This window comes from Vanessa cardui, chromosome 22 (assembly GCF_905220365.1).
Source record: "Vanessa cardui chromosome 22, ilVanCard2.1, whole genome shotgun sequence".
In the NCBI taxonomy this organism is placed as follows: Eukaryota; Metazoa; Arthropoda; class Insecta; order Lepidoptera; family Nymphalidae; genus Vanessa; species Vanessa cardui.
This window is the reverse complement of record NC_061144.1, coordinates 2,292,023-2,310,825: the sequence shown is the minus strand read 5'-3', so window position 1 is coordinate 2,310,825 and position 18,803 is coordinate 2,292,023. Positions and strand designations below refer to the sequence as shown.

At 34.1% G+C, this 18,803-nt stretch overlaps 3 protein-coding genes across 6 annotated transcripts in view; 2 read left to right on the top strand and 1 right to left on the bottom strand.

The window, feature by feature from the left end:
* Positions 1 to 18,803, bottom strand: part of LOC124539261 (flocculation protein FLO11) — a 218,334-nt gene that overhangs the window by 69,262 nt on the left and 130,269 nt on the right. The gene's annotated exons all lie outside the window — the stretch shown is intronic.
* On the top strand, positions 1,367 to 7,749 carry LOC124539262 (phenoloxidase-activating enzyme-like). Its single transcript, XM_047116585.1, has 8 exons — positions 1,367 to 1,486; positions 2,820 to 2,965; positions 3,742 to 3,935; positions 4,345 to 4,538; positions 4,985 to 5,135; positions 5,456 to 5,664; positions 5,744 to 5,901; positions 6,242 to 7,749. The coding sequence occupies exons 1-8, from the start codon at positions 1,423 to 1,425 to the stop codon at positions 6,494 to 6,496; spliced, it is 1,371 nt and encodes a 456-aa protein (XP_046972541.1). The 5' UTR covers positions 1,367 to 1,422; the 3' UTR covers positions 6,497 to 7,749.
* Positions 9,492 to 17,966, top strand: LOC124539263 (phenoloxidase-activating enzyme-like). The gene is made up of 8 exons (XM_047116586.1): positions 9,492 to 9,773; positions 12,972 to 13,132; positions 13,520 to 13,677; positions 14,106 to 14,254; positions 14,858 to 15,026; positions 15,524 to 15,732; positions 16,873 to 17,030; positions 17,646 to 17,966. The coding sequence occupies exons 1-8, from the start codon at positions 9,707 to 9,709 to the stop codon at positions 17,904 to 17,906; spliced, it is 1,332 nt and encodes a 443-aa protein (XP_046972542.1). The 5' UTR covers positions 9,492 to 9,706; the 3' UTR covers positions 17,907 to 17,966.

The window sequence follows — 18,803 nt, the reverse complement described above, 5'->3', positions numbered from 1 at the left end:
AATTTATAATGAAATAATACGAGAACACTTGGTGGTAGGGCTTTGTACAACCCGTCTGGGTAGGTACCACCCACTCATCAGTTATTCTACCGTCAAGTAACAGTACTTAGTATTGTTTTGTTCCGGTTTGAAGGAGCCAGTGTAACTACAGGCACAAGGGACATAACATCTTAATTCCCAAGGTTGGTGGCACATTGACGATGTAAGGTGATGGTGACTACTTTCCATCAAGTGGCCCATATGCTCGTCCGCCAACCTATACAATAAAAAAAAGAGAGAAGGAGTGATCAACAACTTCTAGAATTTTAATAGATCTGATTCTTGATCTATTTATATCGCCAATTATTTATTAATTTTATGCCAGTGGTAGATTTACGTTTACAATACAGCTATACAATGCAATTCTGTAGAATGACGTTTCGAAAGCGCTTGTAAAAGCTTACTTGAATATAGTATATTTTTAGTTGGATTTTTCTTAATGTAATCCAGTTCTCCTTAATGGTCACCATTTGTGTTCTTTACGAGTGTTATCAGTATCAAATATAGATATTATTCTATATTATATTGCAACCAATGCAAGACATACGCATGATATATCGTATGATATCTTCCACACGGAACATTCTATGCTATCACTCAGTCGTGAACAGATATGTACAGTGTGCCTTCGTATACATTAAGTTCAAAGTCTGAAATTCGGTCTTGATGATTGCAAAACCACATGCATCATTTTAATTCGTCATATCCAATCAATTATTGAGTTAAACAAAAACATATTCAAAGAAACTTAAAAACAAAACAACTTTATAAAAACAAGTCTAGAAACAAACATATAAATATTCATAAGTGTGTCACCCATGACATCCAAAACTTTGTTTACTTTACATTCAACATGAGAGCTGAGATGGCCCAGTGGTTAGAACGCGTGCATCTTAACCGATGATTTCAGGTGCAAACCCAGGCACTACATATATATATGTACTTAATTTGTATTTATAATTCATCTCGTGTTCGGCGGTGAAGGAAAACATCGTGAGGAAACCTGCATGTGTCTACTTTCATCGAAATTCTGCCACATGGAGCAGCGTGGTATGTTCCAAGCCCTTTCCTTATTAGGAGAGGAGGCCTTAGCGCAGCGGTGGGAAATTTACAGGCTGATACTTTACGACATCAACATAATCTCCTTCTTCCGAAGACGGGACACGTAGCTAGACATAAAAATCGTCATTTCGTACATGTCATACACAATTATTCCCATAAATTAGCATATCGATGTTATTCTTACGTGTATAAGCTTGAATCATTACGTGTATACATACATATAAAGATAACATACAATGAAGCTTTGAACGTATTACTTTACATATTCAGTTATAAGTCAGTACGCTTGAAACGGTCGCGTCGATCGGACGTATACGAAGAATGAAACGATTTCTTACTATAGTTACGTTTGTGACGTTAACATGTATCGTCTTTGGACAAGAAGGTATGTTTTCAACTTTCAACTTATCCGGTTTGAGATGTGTTACCGGTTTTCGCATACAATATCATTTAGAAAACGACTTTTGTTCGTAAAATGCGATCATCGCGTCACGATATCCTTGCATCCATGCACACATTGCCAATCATCTTCCTTTAATCTCCACGACATCTTAAATCGTTATCATAATAATTACGTATATATAATTCGGTGTTTATATCAATCCGTCTAGATCTACTATTTTATTTTCAAGGGAATCCAGTTATTACGTTACATATTGCGATGGACCTCTCTATAAATAACATGTTTTCTGTAGACGTAAACATTAAAAACCATTGACGTCTTTTCAAATCATGTATTGTACTTTCAGACTTATATAAGAATTTTGTGTTTTCACTTAGCTCTTGTTGCGTTATTTAAATAAATGACTATCTCCTCCGTGCGGCTTCATTCGCCTTTAAGTTACTCCTTATCAACAAAATCAAAAATCTTTATTCAAAATAGAAGTGATTACACTTTCTTATTGATAGTCAAAAATCTATCACAGGTTCGGAATTTAAACAGTACATATAAAATTAAGTAAAAGCTTTCAAATGACTAAGAAAGTTGCTATGGTAGTATTTCTACTGTTTTGATAAAAGCAATAACACGAGTACTAGGAGAAATAAAAGTAGCAAAAGAAAATAGAAGTTAACATAAATAAAATTAAACATGACCATGACTTATAAACATGACATCTCGAAAAATCATGTACAGTATGATGCCTGCCTAACTAGATAATTACTTAACAAATTAGTAAAAATTTATAATGTCGTAATATAATATAATAGAATTAATCCATCACAATAATTATGATACGTTGATACAGAAACTCGAAATTTGACAACTGTATTTTATACTTCATATTACCCGAAGGAGGAAAATGTTTAAGAAGTATGTGAACGAACAAGGAAATCAAATGACAATCACAAAGAACAATTATTAAATAAAATGATAGACATCGTTTTATTCTAATATTTAAACCAACGATAAAAATCAAACGAACAAAACACGTATAAGTTATTACGTGAACAAATGTCTCTATGATATACATAAATACGATCTACTCGATTAACGCTTTAAGAAATATTAATAATTAATAAGAACATTGTCCAAAATAATTAATATACGCGATTAAAATCCGTAATAACTAGTTTTATTTAAATGTGTAATAATCACGAAAATTTAAGACAACATCCTCCATTATAAAATATATTCAATTCCGTTATAACTTCCAAATATATAAAAATAATTACACATAGAAACATGAGTATGAGTATGAAACGACTTATTTTTTCAGATTACTGCATCACGCCCACTGGAGTCGACGGTAAGTGCGTACCACTGGCGGACTGCGACAAACTTAGGAATTTAATAAAGGGTACCACTTTGGATCGAGAAATTCTCAAGCAATGGCATTGCGGGTTCATCAGAGAGGAACCTATGGTATGTTTACACAGCCATGTGCTATATTACCAGTGTGTTCGCTCAGCATTAAATAAATAAATAAATATGAGACAACATCACATACATTACTCTGATCCCAATGTAAGTAGCTAAAGCACTTGTATTATGGAAAATCAGAAGTAACGACGGTACCACAAACGCCCAGACCCAAGACAACATAGAAAACTAATGATAATCTACATATATCGACTCGGCTGGGAATCGAACCCGGGACCTCGGAGTGGCCCTTGAAAACCGGTGTACACATCACTCGACCACGGAGGTCGTCAAATATAACAATATAACAAAACATAATTATCACGTGTAAAAATTGTGTATAAAGTGAGAAATGGCTGCGTAATGTGCATGATAAATTTAATTTAAAAAAGACGTACGTTAAAACCTAAATTTATTTACAGGACACCTTTTTTTAAAATATTAGATTCGATTTTATACTTTATGTCCCAATAACTAAGAGTTATGTCCCAATTTTATGTCCCAAACTTTATGTCCCAATAACTAAGTTACAATTGACTAAGAGTTTCTCTCCCACGAGGAGAATGTATGGAGCCTATCCCACAACGCCGCTCCTATGCGCCTTGGCAGAACTTCATTGAAATCAGACACACGCAATTTCCTCACGATGATTTTATTTATCGCCGAGTACAAGAATAATTGGAAATACAAATTAAACACATCATCATCGGTCAATTTCGGCTATTCAAGAGACCAAACCAAAATATAAAATTTCTATTAAAAATTGTTTAAATCTTCAGGTTTGCTGCGCGCTCACAGCATCTACCACTACCACGACAACCACAGCAGCTACAGTAACTATAGCACCTGAAAAAAGATGCGTTACCTTGGAAGGGACGTATGGTACATGTGTCAGTTTAGATACATGCCCAAAAATTGCCAAAAGATTAAAAGAAGCTTCAGAAGAGGACTTGGAATATGTACAGAGATCCAGGTAAAATACGTATTCATATTTTACACGATTTTTATCGACGTCCAAACCTAAATCAAGTAAAAAAAGAGAAGGAATGATAGATTTCTTATAGTATTTGACCAGTATACTACAAAGACATTTACTATGAAAATATCAATTTCAGACTAGAAGTACAAATCTTGTATCTTTAATAGCGTTAGCCGATTTTTGTCCCAATAATTAAAGGATGATAGCAGCACATAAAAATTGGTTTTGGTCTCATATTGAAGAGCTACAGCTACAGCTGTAGATATGAAGAAATATAGAAAGGAAAATATTACTGGCCTGTTTGAATATAAGAAAAAAAAATTAAAAACTTTAACAAAATTAAAGAAAATGACGCACTAGTTGTGATTATTCAAGACTAATTTAACTCCAAATATATTTACAGATGTATAGGGTCAGCTATGTACAGCGTGTGTTGTGATAGCCCGATCGACGGTAACCACCGATTCACTACAAAGAAACCAGAAATGGGATTGGACAGATTTTCTAACAACAACATGTGCACACCGAAACCTGGACTACCAGATCCCAATAAGGGCTGTTGTGGGGTCGACAGTGCGAGTGGAAATAAAATTATATGTACGTTATTATTTTCTTACCTTATTAAGGACTTACTTATATTTAGATCTAATTAATCAATTCTATTGTATGCTTAATATTGATTAAGTAAGAATAAATACAGGACGAAAAAAATCGGTTAGATATAAACAAAAAAACAAGAGCTCGTTGGATTCCCGGTTGCAACGAATTTGTTATTGCAGTTAGACAATGAAATAAAATAACAGCTTTTGAGAATAATTAAACTAAAATACCGTGTGAATCGAAACACTATTAATAAAAATAAATTGTATTACATGAAACCGTATATGTTAGAAAGAGACAGAGAGAAAAGAAAGAAAGAGAGAATAGGTCTTAATTTTTACATTACGATCTCTGCCAGTTCAATCTACTGTAATCTGTGTAATAGTCGTTCCAAACGAATGATGAAGATAATTTATCAAATAATATTAACATTATACCCACAGATGGAGTTCCAACATCAATAGATCAGTATCCGTGGTTAGCATTGATCGAGTATACTAGAGATTATCTATGTGGAGGGACCCTTATAAGTAGTGAATACGTACTTACGGCAGCTCATTGTCTAATAACAACGGCCAAAAAATCAAGAGGAGCGTAAGTAACAGCATAATTACAAACAAATTATAAGTATATTAAAGATAAGCCTATTAAATTTCTATCTTCGTGCAAATCATAAGAGCTGTTTAAAGTTTTATTCGTTTAAAATAGGTAAGCAGATAAAAAGGTGACATGATGGTAAATTATGGTGATCATCCTTAGATAATGATACTATAATGATAAATTACCAACACACCACAAAATTAAACAGAGTAATTAAAGCTAGATTAACATTGATTCAAAATAACGGATAAATTATTTATGTGAGCGTGTTAATTCAATAGAATACTTTAAACATTTATGATATTATTTATCAGGAAATCAGTCCGCCTTGGCGAATACAATACGACAAACAACGGACCAGACTGCGTCGAAGTGGAAGGAGATGGTTTCGATTGTACCACGGGCGCCATTTCAATACCAATAGCGGATACCATCATTCACCCCCAATACAACTCAGATAAAATCGTTATACAGGCAAATGATATTGCATTGATCAAGCTGGAAAAATTGGCTCCTTACGATGGTTAGAAAAGGACAAACTTCTTAATTGTTTTATTTGTAATATCTAGCGACTGATTGACACTTTATTTAAATTATTTTAGAATTCGTACGTCCTATATGCTTGCCAACGTTCGACATTACCTTGACGACACCACAAAGGGATATGCGATACTTCGTAGCTGGATGGGGAGCTGTGGACGAAACTCATGCCAGGAGCGATGTTAAACTTCATTCGGATTTGATCTTCGTAGACCAGATGGTAGTAAATAATAATTACTTCTTTAAATTACGTCCTCATAAAGTTTGTACAGTCACAACTGACTATGTAGCATTTACTTATCAGGTATTCCACTGCTAAGCAGCAAGATACCTAGATTGGCTGTTACTTAGTTGTGAATCAAAGAATATAATGAATTCCACACTAACTAACGATTATCTTTGATAATATTTGGCAGCATTATCAAATTAAAATAAATTTATTACATGTAATTCTTATATTGCCAAAACCCGTATATAAGAAGACCAACTAATTACCTGATGAGGTAACTCAGGTCTACTTATCCGTATAATTTCTTATTTTGAATAAATACCGTTTACAGAGTTGTCGAGAACTATACAGCCGTAAAGGAGTTTCGCTGGTGTGGGACAAGCAGATGTGCGCAGGTGGCGAATTGAATAAGGACTCGTGCAAAGGAGATTCCGGCGGACCCTTGATGTATCAAGCCGAAAAGAAATTCGAGCTCACCGGCGTAATTAGTTTCGGTATATTGCAGTGCGGTAACAAGGGCAAGCCTAGCATCTATACCAAGGTTTACGATTACATTCCATGGATCAAAAGTGTAGTCGAACCCTAACTAAACAATTATACAAAAGCATTTTTCACTCTTCCAATACTTGGTGATCGAATCAAGTTTAATCTGACTTCATCTCTGTACCAATCATTGAGAGAGTAATACAAAACTATGAAGACAATTAATACAAGGTTTTTGTCTTAACCCATTGACAGTTTTACGTCTAAAGTCCGTCTACGATTATATATCTAAGTCATGAAGTTTTAGCAACATAACCTCATACAGCCCAAAATTGTCAAAAAATAAAGACAAAACTTATTATTTCTCTAATGGCAAAAATAATTTTCAAGTAAAAGCAAGGAAGTAATAATCAAACAATAACAATACATGACACAACAAAATATACTACAAAATAAGAGTATTTGATTCATTCAAAAATACCTCACATGAGAATGAAAACAAATATATTTGTAACAGGTAATATTACCTGCTTAGTTAAACATTTTTGTTTAGTTCATTACTGAGTCCAAATATAGTTGGCATTTCTAGGTTATAACAAAATATAATATAAGGGGTACTATTTTATAGTATTTTATTAGTAATATTTGTGAATACATTAACAAAAGTGCTTAAAAAAGCCTTTCCTTAAGATATTTACAGTATTTTTCTATTTAAGTATTCATTTATCTGATGATCAAAAATTTAGGCTAATTTCTGGTGATGCACCAGTTTGCAATTAATGATATTCTGTATTATATCGAATGACTTCGATATTACTAGTTTCTTTGTGGGCTTCGCTCACGTGGTAAGCAGTAATGTATAAAAATATGTCCTATGTCCTAGGCGTTCAAACTTCATACAAAATCACGTCAAATTCGGATGAGTGGTTTGCAAAGAGTAGACAGAGATACAAAGTTACTTTCGCATTTGTAATATTAGTATAGATTTAAAGAGCAGTATATGCCAGAACATTTTCAGCATATGCTCAAAACATTGAACCAGTTTCAACAGGATTACAAATATAGTACTATTTGTAAATGAAGTCGTACAATAAACATGAATATAATGTATTTCGTATTCGTGCCTAACAATTATGGTATATACGACGTAACGAAAGATCCATTCTACGGAACAGTACCGGAATGGCAGCAGATTCACGAACCAGTAGATGTAAACCAGAAAGTGATGGCTGTCGACTAATTTGAGTTGGATATTTGTCAAATGTACAAATTGATATATTTAAATACTATATTGCATACGATCTCGACTGTTTTTATTGTATACTAACTATTTTTAGCTGAAATAAATGATATTTATTTACACATTGCTTTATTTTTAACACAGTAATCGGGTTCCTCTATATTAATAATACACTTATCGTGGTTTAATTTTAACTATTAAATGAGGAAAAAGTTGATGATTATTTTACCACTACTTTACGCTCAGGCATATAATTGTAAGCATCCGTCCCATTGTCTTGCAAATGTGATAAAACAATTAAAATTGCAGTTGCATCAAAATAGCCAATGCAATAAAACAATATTATAAATTCAAAATAAGAACAGTATTTGGTGGTCCTATAGATTCTTTAACAAGACAACGGTGCAGCATATTATTATATAATTGTTAATCCTTATGTACTAGGAAAATGCATTGAAACGAATTCAAAAAGAGTCACCTTAAAAATTATTACTTAAGAAACAGTCAGATATGACGAACTGGGACTTGATTTTTATATGTACTAAAATGTGACCCGTTGAGTTTCTTTAGCCGATTCTTCTCACGTCTGGGTGTTTCCTTTCCCGAACCGGTGGTAGTGTTTATTAGACTATCAATAAGTAATTGTAATGCTTCCATATCGAATAAAGGAAGGTGAGTTTGCATACAGCTCACAACTTGCTATGATTATTATAAATCTTTCACTTCGCGTAACGTGACTATCATGCGATTTTTCGCAATTCAAAGATACACATTTATTAATAATTCTCACAAAGTCTTAAGATCTTGTTGATCATCCAACCGTCGAGACTAATTAGGAATTTATAACATCTGAGACACGTGTTCTTTATTGTTAAGACAACAAGGTATCTTCTTCCGAGAATATCACGTAATTATGTTAATGAGATAATTGTTGTAGAGAAAAATAATATGGCTGTTTAATCAACACAACGAGTTAATACTTTGATCATTTATTTTTCTAACAATTGTGATGAAAATGTTGTCTTTCCAAGATTGAAATCTGTTCAGGAGTTCAGTGCTCCATACACAGGAGCACAATCTACTCCCACCATTTCTAAGTTCGACAAAAATCTGCCACGTCAGGGGACAGATTGGGTGCAGAAGCAACGTCAAAAACCAGAATTTAAATATTATATTAACAGCCTGTAAATTTCCCACTGCTGGGCTAAGGCTAGGCCATCTCAGCTCTTTTATATATTTAACGTCACAAACCGGAGGAAGTCCAATTACTGAATCCCGTATTCATCAATCCCGTGATCAATTTAATCAAAACAAAATGACTTTTGATTGTTACTCCTCACAAGATACATGATAATTTTCCAACTTGGATAAATAAAATTAAATGCTTTTTTTATTAGCTATTTTGTAATTTTAACTGCTGAGAAAGAAGTGACTTCGAAGTTTCGTGTCTGCTCCGGTACTTATTCGTATAATTTGATTCCAAAGGTATTCCAAAATTTCCAAAGTATATTCTGATTTAAGCGAATAAGTTATAATAACAATTTGGCTATAAGTTATAAGCTATAGGTAATTAAGCTTTAATAGGTTAACAGTAGCACTGCATTTAGCTTGCATTTTAAAAATGACGACTTATTAACCCTGTAAAATCCCACATTTATCATTTCAATTATTAATAACTATTACGCTGGTAAATGAATCATAACCATCGGACGAACTGTTTCTAGAAAAAAACCTCGCGTATGAGAATCAGAGAAGTAATTTAAAATTAACTTCAATTAACGGATACGTGTTTGTATATTACATACGTATACATATATGAGCACTGAAAACATTCAACTTCTTTTCTGTACGGTCGCGTAAAGAAGAAACATCAAAACACGGCGACAATCAGACTTGCATTGCATAAAATACGCTGAAGCTAGCAGATGAAACAAAACAATGTACAAGTTACCCGATTAAGGCGAACGAAGTAACGTAACCGAATCTCGTCATGTCAGGACCCGCCGACCAGTACATATTAAACGTTCGCGGAGACGAGTCGCGTCGTTCGATCGGTCATGACGTCAGTTTGATATGAAGATGACGCTTCTATTGATAGTTTCGACTGTAGTTGCTTTACATGTGTGCCGCGTACAAGGACGTAAGTTGAAATCCTGTTTGATGGCAGATCAATTTTGGTTGTTTTTATGTTGGACTTTTCGCTTGGACATTCTATATATATTTATTATGTGTAGCAAGACTTACACTAAGACTTGACACGTGCGATTATTATTTACATATATAAGGCAAATTATATGCCCGATTGATTTTCAACACGCATTTTAAAAGTTAGTTATTTGACATTTGAAGGAATCATTAGATTCGAAGAGCACTTAATTTTGTGACATTTTTAAAGTGTTGTAACATACAATTTAATTATTAACCATTTTAAACATTATCTGAAGATAAAAAATGAGAGGAAATTTAACTAAGGTAAATCTATCACACCAGTATGCTTACGTTGACACACAAATATAAACTAAAATCATCTTTAACCAATCGACCTATTTGAACCATCACATTTTCTATGAATATATAATTGATAACGTTTTAAAGTGACTGACAGATATACAGTGTAACAAATACAGTTTAAACTAAGACGGTAAATGAAGGAGCACTCAGGGAGGATTTTTCAAAATTCATCTCTGATAAGGGTTAAATTGGGGATGAACGTTTGAATGGAGATTAGTCATTACTAATTTCAGAAATGTGGATATCAGTGTTTATTTATAACAACTTATTATAAACAAATGTTAAAGATTTTTGAAAATTTATAACCTAAGATATGGATAATATAGGAGATTCTACCCAAGAAGGCAAAATTTTGAAGAAAAAATTGATAGTGTTAAAATTGGGGATGACAATTTTTACGAAATATTGTTCCCCAATTATTAAGTTATAGACATTGAAATCAGTGTTCCCTATATGTAAACGACCAGACTTACATTACTTCTACTTTCTGTTATCTTAATAAATAGCTATTCGTATAGTTATTAATAAATACGGTTATATAAGTTGTTTATATCAGACAAACGTGGCGTACGTCTATGTTCCTTATACAAATAAATATTAATGTAAATAATAAATTATAAGTATACACGAATGAAATTACCAATGAATGCTTTGTTTAGTCGCAAGATAGCAAGGACATTCTTCGGTATAGCAGGAAAATATCATCTAGAGGTTTGTTTTGAGTAACTGGTTTCCGAGTTCGATATAACACGCCTTCGGAACTAAATGCGATGGATACGACAAATGCTCTGAGGTCAATGGACAGTTCTCCCTTTAATATTGGTGTAAAACATCATAGATTTAGATAAAAATAAGATAAGTAATTCTAACGTAACCTTAGGATAGACGGGGAAACCTAGTGTTTCCTATATTCTTACGAATCAACTCGAGTGTGTTTGCAACTGAAGGCAGCGTTAAGAAAACCTACTCGATACTTAATAATAACTCATTTATTTCTCATTCATACTTTGGGACAAGCAATCACGCTTAGTAGAGAATAGGACGACACTTGATTGTTTTAACGACATCATTAATTACTGTTGCTGCTTACTGACAATTTTGATATTCTGCTTCTATTATTTGTTTTATCTTTTCTCAAAAGTAAAAGATAGATAAATCGATAAATACAATAATGTTAATCATTTCATTTTCGTTATAAATCAACTAAGGCTGAGGTAGTCACTAGTTACTTATATAGAAAGATATAACATCTTTATTTTTAATTTTATCACCCACAACTGGGCAACGAACTTTTGTCTTTTAAGTAAAAGGTTTGGAATTTGTGCAATGTGGGTTTATGAATACACGTGGCATATCTTCATCCATCACGTGCAGCTATCAAGATAATGCTTTTCTTCACCGCCGATCAAGCATGAATTATAAATTCAAAATAAGCACATCAATTTAGTGGTGCTTGCATTGGGTTTGAACTCAGCATCATTAATTAAGTTAAACGTCTTGTAACCATAAACAGCGCCATGATGGTTTAAGTAAATATTTAACAAATTAATAAAACGAAACATATGAAGCCAATTCTTAACGAAACTGCAATAAAAACATCGAGATTTAAATGACTCAACTTTCATATCTGCATAATAAATTATCGGTAGTTAATTCATTAGAGAAAAACCCAAACCTCTATAAAACAAGACAAAATACTCATACAAGTTAGCATTCAAAATTGAGATGAACTTAAAATATATAAAAATATATATCACACGAAAGACTTCAAATCGAGTTTTGGAATTTTCAAATTTCGTTCAATGAAAGACACGATCGCGCGGAATTTTTTTTTTTTGTTTTATACGGGCAAATGGAACCTGATATGATGTGGATCAGAGGTTTTTAACTCCAAATTGGAAAACTTAGTCGTATTCTTGCGATTGGAAGGATGACCCAGTTTAATTACAGGAACAAGGACCTTACCATCAGTCTACTGATTATAAAGATATATTTCAACTGGGTATATTCGCATTCAAACTTCAGTTCCCAAAGTTGGTGGCACATTGGTGATATAGTGGGCAATAGTGGGCAGTTGTGACGACGGGTCAGATAGCCCAGTAACGAGGCCTACTTATCATAAGTATCATAAAAAATACTACATAATTCAGCAAATAACTCCGTACAGGGCGTAAGCGTTTTTAAAGATTATATTTTCCTTCTATGTCGATATGCTACGCCACATACGTATTTCCGTTTATTTTATTGCTCAAATTAAAAACATGACAAAAATAAAGAAAAACGTAAATAAACCCACAAAACAATTTATATTTTGTCATACAAAATATAAGTCATGATTTTTTATCATAAACTTTCCCAGCACGCATAAACTAGGAAACGAGAACAAATTAAATATACCTAACCCATTTTAATAAAATAAATGAATATATCTAACGTGATAACAGTGGAAACAAAGCAAACATATAAGAAACTATCTACAAAATCCTTAATTAAGGTGATATCTGTCTCTAGGATATACTTAAATATAAAGTAACAGATATGTACAAATACATAGATAAAAAAGTAACAAAATGCGTGCAACCGGAACGTTACTCAAGATACTAATTAAGAAATCGTTGGCGGTAGTTGTAAATAATATTTCTTTTGTTCTTCAAATAGACAAATGCCACCTTAGCCTACATGTGACCACGAACGCTGTAGAGTGCTCGAAACGTCGGGATGTCAAAAATTATTAATAAACGCGATTCAAATCTGTAATAATAAAATGTGTAATAATCGCGAAAATTTAAGACAACATTATAACAAAATCAAATTTCTAAAATTACAGAGTCTCAATGTGTGACGCCGACTGGGGCGAGTGGGCAGTGCATATCAATATTCGAGTGCCCAGCTCTGCTGGCGATATTAAACAAAAGAGACATGGATACGGATAACTTGAAACTTTTGAAAGATTCGCACTGCGGGTTCAATAAACAATATATGCCAAAGGTAACAAACACTTACATACTATGAATAGAAGTAAAAAAAAGTAACAGCCTGTAAATTTCCTACTGCTGGGCTAAGGCCTCCTCTCCCATTGAGGAGAAGGTTCGAACCATATTCTACCACGCTGTTGCAATGCGGGTTGCTGGAATGCACATGTGGCAGAAATTCGATGAAATTAGACACATGCAGGTTTCCTCACGATGTTTTTCTTCATTTTCCGAATATCCAAAATTGGGAAAATAAACAGCTTACAAAAACATAATATGTTTTATGTGTAATTGATGTTAAAAATTTATAATTTAAGATTCAATAACTCTTGAGTTAAAGGAGATACGTGATTCAAAACAACCTGAATAGTAATTAAAGAAGCTCGTTTATGTGGAATTTCAGGTATGCTGTGAAATAATTGTGGATACTACAGATCGTAGATGCTTCACACCAGATGCGAACATTGGAACGTGTATCAGTTTACACTCGTGTCCGACTTTGAAAAACTTATTAAAACCACCGTTCTCAAAAGAAAATCTGGCATTCATACAAAACTCTAAGTAATGTAATAATTCCTAGACTCTGCTTATATTACACTTATAGTAACAGTAACAGCCTTTAAATTTCCCACGGCTGGGCTTGGGCCCCTTCTCCAGTTGAGGAGAATGTTAGGGTGGGTGATTCACATGTGGCACAATTTCGTTGAAATTAGACACATTTTACTTCATTTTACTTCACTGCTAAGCTCGAGACGAATTATAAACACAAATTAAGCACATTAAAATTCAGTAATTCTTGCCTGGATTTGATCCCGCAATCATCGGTTAAGATATACGCGTTACCACTTGGCAACCTCGACACATTACCAGCCTATTGAGATAGTTATAAATTGTAAATATAGCATATCTTTATCAGCGACACATTCAAAACAGCTTATTTTAAAGTCTACATTTGTAGGCGACGATAATTTTTAAATATTATTTCACAGATGTGAAGGTCCTGACCAGTACAGCGTATGCTGTGGTTCCCAAATTCAAACAACGATAAAACGGTCTGGATGCGGACCCTCGATCGCTCCTCCCGACCCTCGTACGGAATGTTGTGGACTCGAAACTTACAACGATAACCGAATTTTCGGTAAACCTAATAGATTTTTACTAGTCACTTGAAAACTGCAGTAAAGACAATGAAGAATTTTGTGTTGTTTCCATTGATATCATCGAAAAATCCAATTTCGACAAATCGAAATTCTCTGTCTAACAGGCTTAAAAGTTTATTGTTGTATTAAGTCTAAACAAGTCAAGTTTTCAATGCGTTTAGGTCTTTGACTTAGTATATCTTAGTAAGAAATATCTTAGTAAAGCGATATGATGGAAAATCACTACGCGTTGGTATCGGCAGTACTGACATTATTGGTAGGATTGACTGCATAAAGGTATTTTACCTTACTGTTCCAATGTTAAAGAACTCAAAAATATAACTAAATCCGTTATAGTTCTAATCCTAAATTTTTTCTACATTATTGCACTTTCGAATCTATATTAATATTATAAATGTGAAAGTAGCTCTGTCAGTCTGTCTCTCTGTCGTTCTTTCATGACCAAACCGTTGAACTGAATTTGATAAAATTTGGTAGATAGTTGATAGGCGACTTTATGCCTAACACATGACAAAACAACACCCTTAAACACGAGCGAAGCCGCGAGCTACTAATAGTATTTAATAATTTCAAATCTCCAGGTGGTAATGCGACAGCAATAGACCAACATCCCTGGTTGGCGATCCTGGAATACCGAGGTGTGAAGGATAATAGGATCAAATTGCTTTGCGGAGGAGCTCTTATTAGTAGCAAATATGTTTTGACCGCTGGTCATTGTGTTGTTGGACCCGTGTTACGAGTTGGTGAACTGTAAGTATTAAGACATATTTTTACCGTTTCATTCACTCAGTGCCAATTCTGTTTCCGTTCGATCCAATGTGATGATTATCAGCTTTTATCGAGTTTTTTTGAAAAGGCATTTTAAAATTGTGGAAAATCTGTCTTATTTAAAATATGTAACAAAAATTGGTATCGTTTCTGAGCTCGCTGCCGAAGTGAGACCGTACTAAAGCCGTATTAAGAGAGGCATATGACGAATCCCTAAAGTTGACCAATCATATTACATTCTAGAACTCTTTCTAAATTTGAATCTATCTGTAATTGCAATAAAACAACATCGAAACGTCATAATCAGCTAAGATTTAAAATCAGAACCCATTTTCTTTTTAATTGTAACTATTTACAAAATTTGGCAAAGACAACCAGCGCAAGTAACTAATCATTTAAAAGAAAATTAGATCACTATTACTAATACAGATATTTAAAATATAACTCATCATTTATATTATATCTGTAGTTTTTTTTAGAATAAACGTTCGTCTCGGTGAATACGACACTTCGACCGAAGGACAAGACTGTGCACAAGATCACAACAGCGGAGACATCGATTGTACCGATCCACCAGTCGTACTGCCGATTGAAAAAATCATACCGCACAGAGATTACGATCCCGAATCACAGCTTAAAAGAAATGATATAGCTTTACTTAGATTAAAAGGAGAAGCACCATACACCGGTAAGCATACTTTACTAGCACAGCGTTAAATAATCTTAGATCATTTATATATCTTATTCTTATATTCATTGAGATGAGATGGCCCAGTGGTTAGAACGCGTGTATCTTAACCGATGATTTCGGGTGAAACCCGAGCAACCAGGCAAGCACAACTATATATATGTATGTGCTTAATTTGTGTTTATAATTCATCTCGTGCTCGGCGGTGAAGGAAAACATCGTGAGGAAACCTGCACGTGTCTAATTTCATCGAAATTCTGCTACATGTGCATTCCACCTATCAGCATTGGAACAGCGTGGTAGAATATGTTCCAAACCCTCTCCATATTTGCAGAGGAGGCATTAGCCTAGCAGTGAGAAATTTACAGGCTGTTAATTTACTTTACTACTTTAACTACTTCTTCACGATTGATAAAAAAGAAGACTTTCTTTTCAATTGAAAATTGATATAACCACGTACATTCCGGGTAAGAAAAGGTTCGTCACCTTAAGATCAATTTTTGTGTGCTAAGTATGAGCGATAATATGCTTTACCGATCGAAATAATATGACACTGGCAGACATATTTTGACAGTTCACTAGAAGATATCATATCCAATTTTAGACGACCTCCGTGGTCGAGTGGTGTGTACACCGGTTTTCATGGGTACGCCACTCTGAGGTACCGGGTTCGATTCCCGGCCGAGTCGATGTAGATTACCATGAGTTTTCTATGTTGTCTTGGGTCTGGGTGTTTGTGGTACCGTCGTTACTTCTGATTTCCATAACACAAGTGCTTCAGCTACTTACATTGGGATCAGAGTAATGTATGTGATGTTGTCTCATAGTTATAGTTAGTTATAATTTAAATATGGAATGTCTAATTATGCCATTAAAAAGATTTCTGTTGATATAAAACTAGACTTAGTCGAAAGATGTTGCACTATTTTGAACCAAGTTATCATACTCGGTAAGTTTAATTTTATATGCAGTTGTCAGTTTAGTTCTTTAGTTTCAAAAGGTAGTAAGAGTTTAAGACTTTATAAAGGAATTTATTTTAAAAGTGACGAAGGTTTTCTTACTCTTACTGTACCTTGAGTTATTATTCTCATATATAATATAATGCTCTAATCGTATATATATTGTACTAATCCTATATAGACTTCATCCGGCCGATATGTCTACCATACGATGACGAGATCACTCACGAGACAACGTCCGTGCAGCTGCTCGAAGTCGCCGGGTGGGGTGCGGTCAGCGAAACAAAGAGTTACAGCAACGTGAAACTCCACGTATTTTTACCATACAAACGTTTAGAGGTAAATTGAGTTAATACTAAAACAAATCCATTATGAAAATATCTCTTTTTCAGAAATATATTTGGAACTCTTTCCACGAGGTTCAAACTGCTTTTTGATAGATTGGATACAATATTTTCACTCGACACGTGCAGGTCTCCTGACTATATTTTCCTTTAGCACCACTAAAAATAATAGACAATTTAAACTCGCAGAAACTCAAAGAGTTTGAACCCACAGAGATATACAGGTCCGTTGAATGACGTCAAAAATTGAAATATTTTTTTGTACCATAATTACACCAATTTTAAAACGAAAGCCTCCTTAGAACATTCAAACTTATTCAGAACCTTGCCTTATACATATATATCCATCACTGACTTTTATAAAATTGTATAAAAAGATACATAGTATAAAACCCGCTGAGTTTCTTTACCCGCTGAGTTTCTTTCGCCGGTTCTTCTCAGGTCAGGGTATTTTCTTTCCGAACCGGTGGTAGTGTTTCAATTGACCATCAATAAGAAAGTGTAATGCTTCTATATTGAATAAAGATATTTGAGTTTGAGTTTGAGTTTGAAAACATGAACTTTATATTTCTCAAGAGAGCTTTTTATATAATAAATTATCTACCAACAGGAATGCCAGCAAGCTTACGAAGTTCAAGGTCACAGATTGAAATTATGGGATAAGCAAATATGCGCCGGTGGCGTCAAGGGCAAAGATTCTTGCAAAGGGGACTCGGGAGGGCCCCTAATGACTCACGACAACAAGAGAATATACCAGATCGTTGGAGTCGTCAGTTTCGGCCCGACACCCTGTGGCACCGAGAATGTTCCCGGGGTCTATACCAAAGTTTACGAGTACCTACCCTGGATACGGAGTGAAATGAAACCTTGAATAGAATAGAATAGTACATTTAATTAAAAAATAAGTCATTAAAATTTTTTTATGTTTACATTTCAAGTGTTTTTTTTATCACATATCTTTAATGCAAAACGTTCGTTGATTAATAAACTAGAACGTAAAAGATCTTTGGAATTTACACCTGCTTGTGGTGGAGCCCTGCACAGCAGAAACCACTACCTCATCAGATGTACTTCAGATCTACGATCGTTCTATATATACGATCTAAGTATTTTTTTTTTGGTATAGGTTGGCGGAAGAGCATTTGGGCCACTTGATGGTAAGTGGTCAAGATCACCCACAGACAATCACGCTGTAAGAAATATTAACTATTCTTTAGATCGTCTCGTCAATGTGCCACCAACCTTGGGAACTAAGATGTTATGTCCCTTGTGCCTGTAGTTACACTGGCTCACTCACTGATGAGTGAGTGGTACCTACCCAGACGGGCTTGCACAAAGCCCTACCACCAAGAAAAAGTAATTTTATAACTAGCACTCTGAAGGAAATAAATCATGGTATAAACACGATAGCAAGTGTGTTGACTAACGCGAAGGATGAAAAAAAATGATTGAATAATTATACATACGTACTAATTGATATTCAGAAAATGGTAATTAGTGAGTTTTTTGTGGTTTAATTTGCATCCTGTGCCAATTTCAGATTTAATTTAATCTTGTAATATAACGAGAGGTCGCCTCGAAGCCTCCTGGAATAAAGTTAATTTGCATTTCGTTTTAGCCAACACATCAAATCACTCAATCAAATATTTATTCAATACTTTTTGTATGTACCGAAAAATATTAAAGAATATCTTACAAGGAACGAACACAAACTTATTACTCCTGTCGAGCCGAGATGGCCCAGTGGTTAGAACACGTGCATCTTAAC

What these genes read in the sequence shown, in the direction of transcription:
- LOC124539262 (XM_047116585.1), top strand. Translation starts at nt 1,423, where the DNA reads ATGAAACGATTTCTTACTATAGTTACGTTTGTGACGTTAACATGTATC. An exon ending in TATCGTCTTTGGACAAGAAG is followed by an intron (nt 1,487 to 2,819) that starts GTATGTTTTCAA and finishes TTATTTTTTCAG; the next exon opens with ATTACTGCATCACGCCCACT. An exon ending in AAAATTGGCTCCTTACGATG is followed by an intron (nt 5,665 to 5,743) that starts GTTAGAAAAGGA and finishes AAATTATTTTAG; the next exon opens with AATTCGTACGTCCTATATGC.
- LOC124539263 (XM_047116586.1), top strand. Translation starts at nt 9,707, where the DNA reads ATGAAGATGACGCTTCTATTGATAGTTTCGACTGTAGTTGCTTTACAT. An exon ending in TGTGTGCCGCGTACAAGGAC is followed by an intron (nt 9,774 to 12,971) that starts GTAAGTTGAAAT and finishes CTAAAATTACAG; the next exon opens with AGTCTCAATGTGTGACGCCG. An exon ending in AGGAGAAGCACCATACACCG is followed by an intron (nt 15,733 to 16,872) that starts GTAAGCATACTT and finishes AATCCTATATAG; the next exon opens with ACTTCATCCGGCCGATATGT.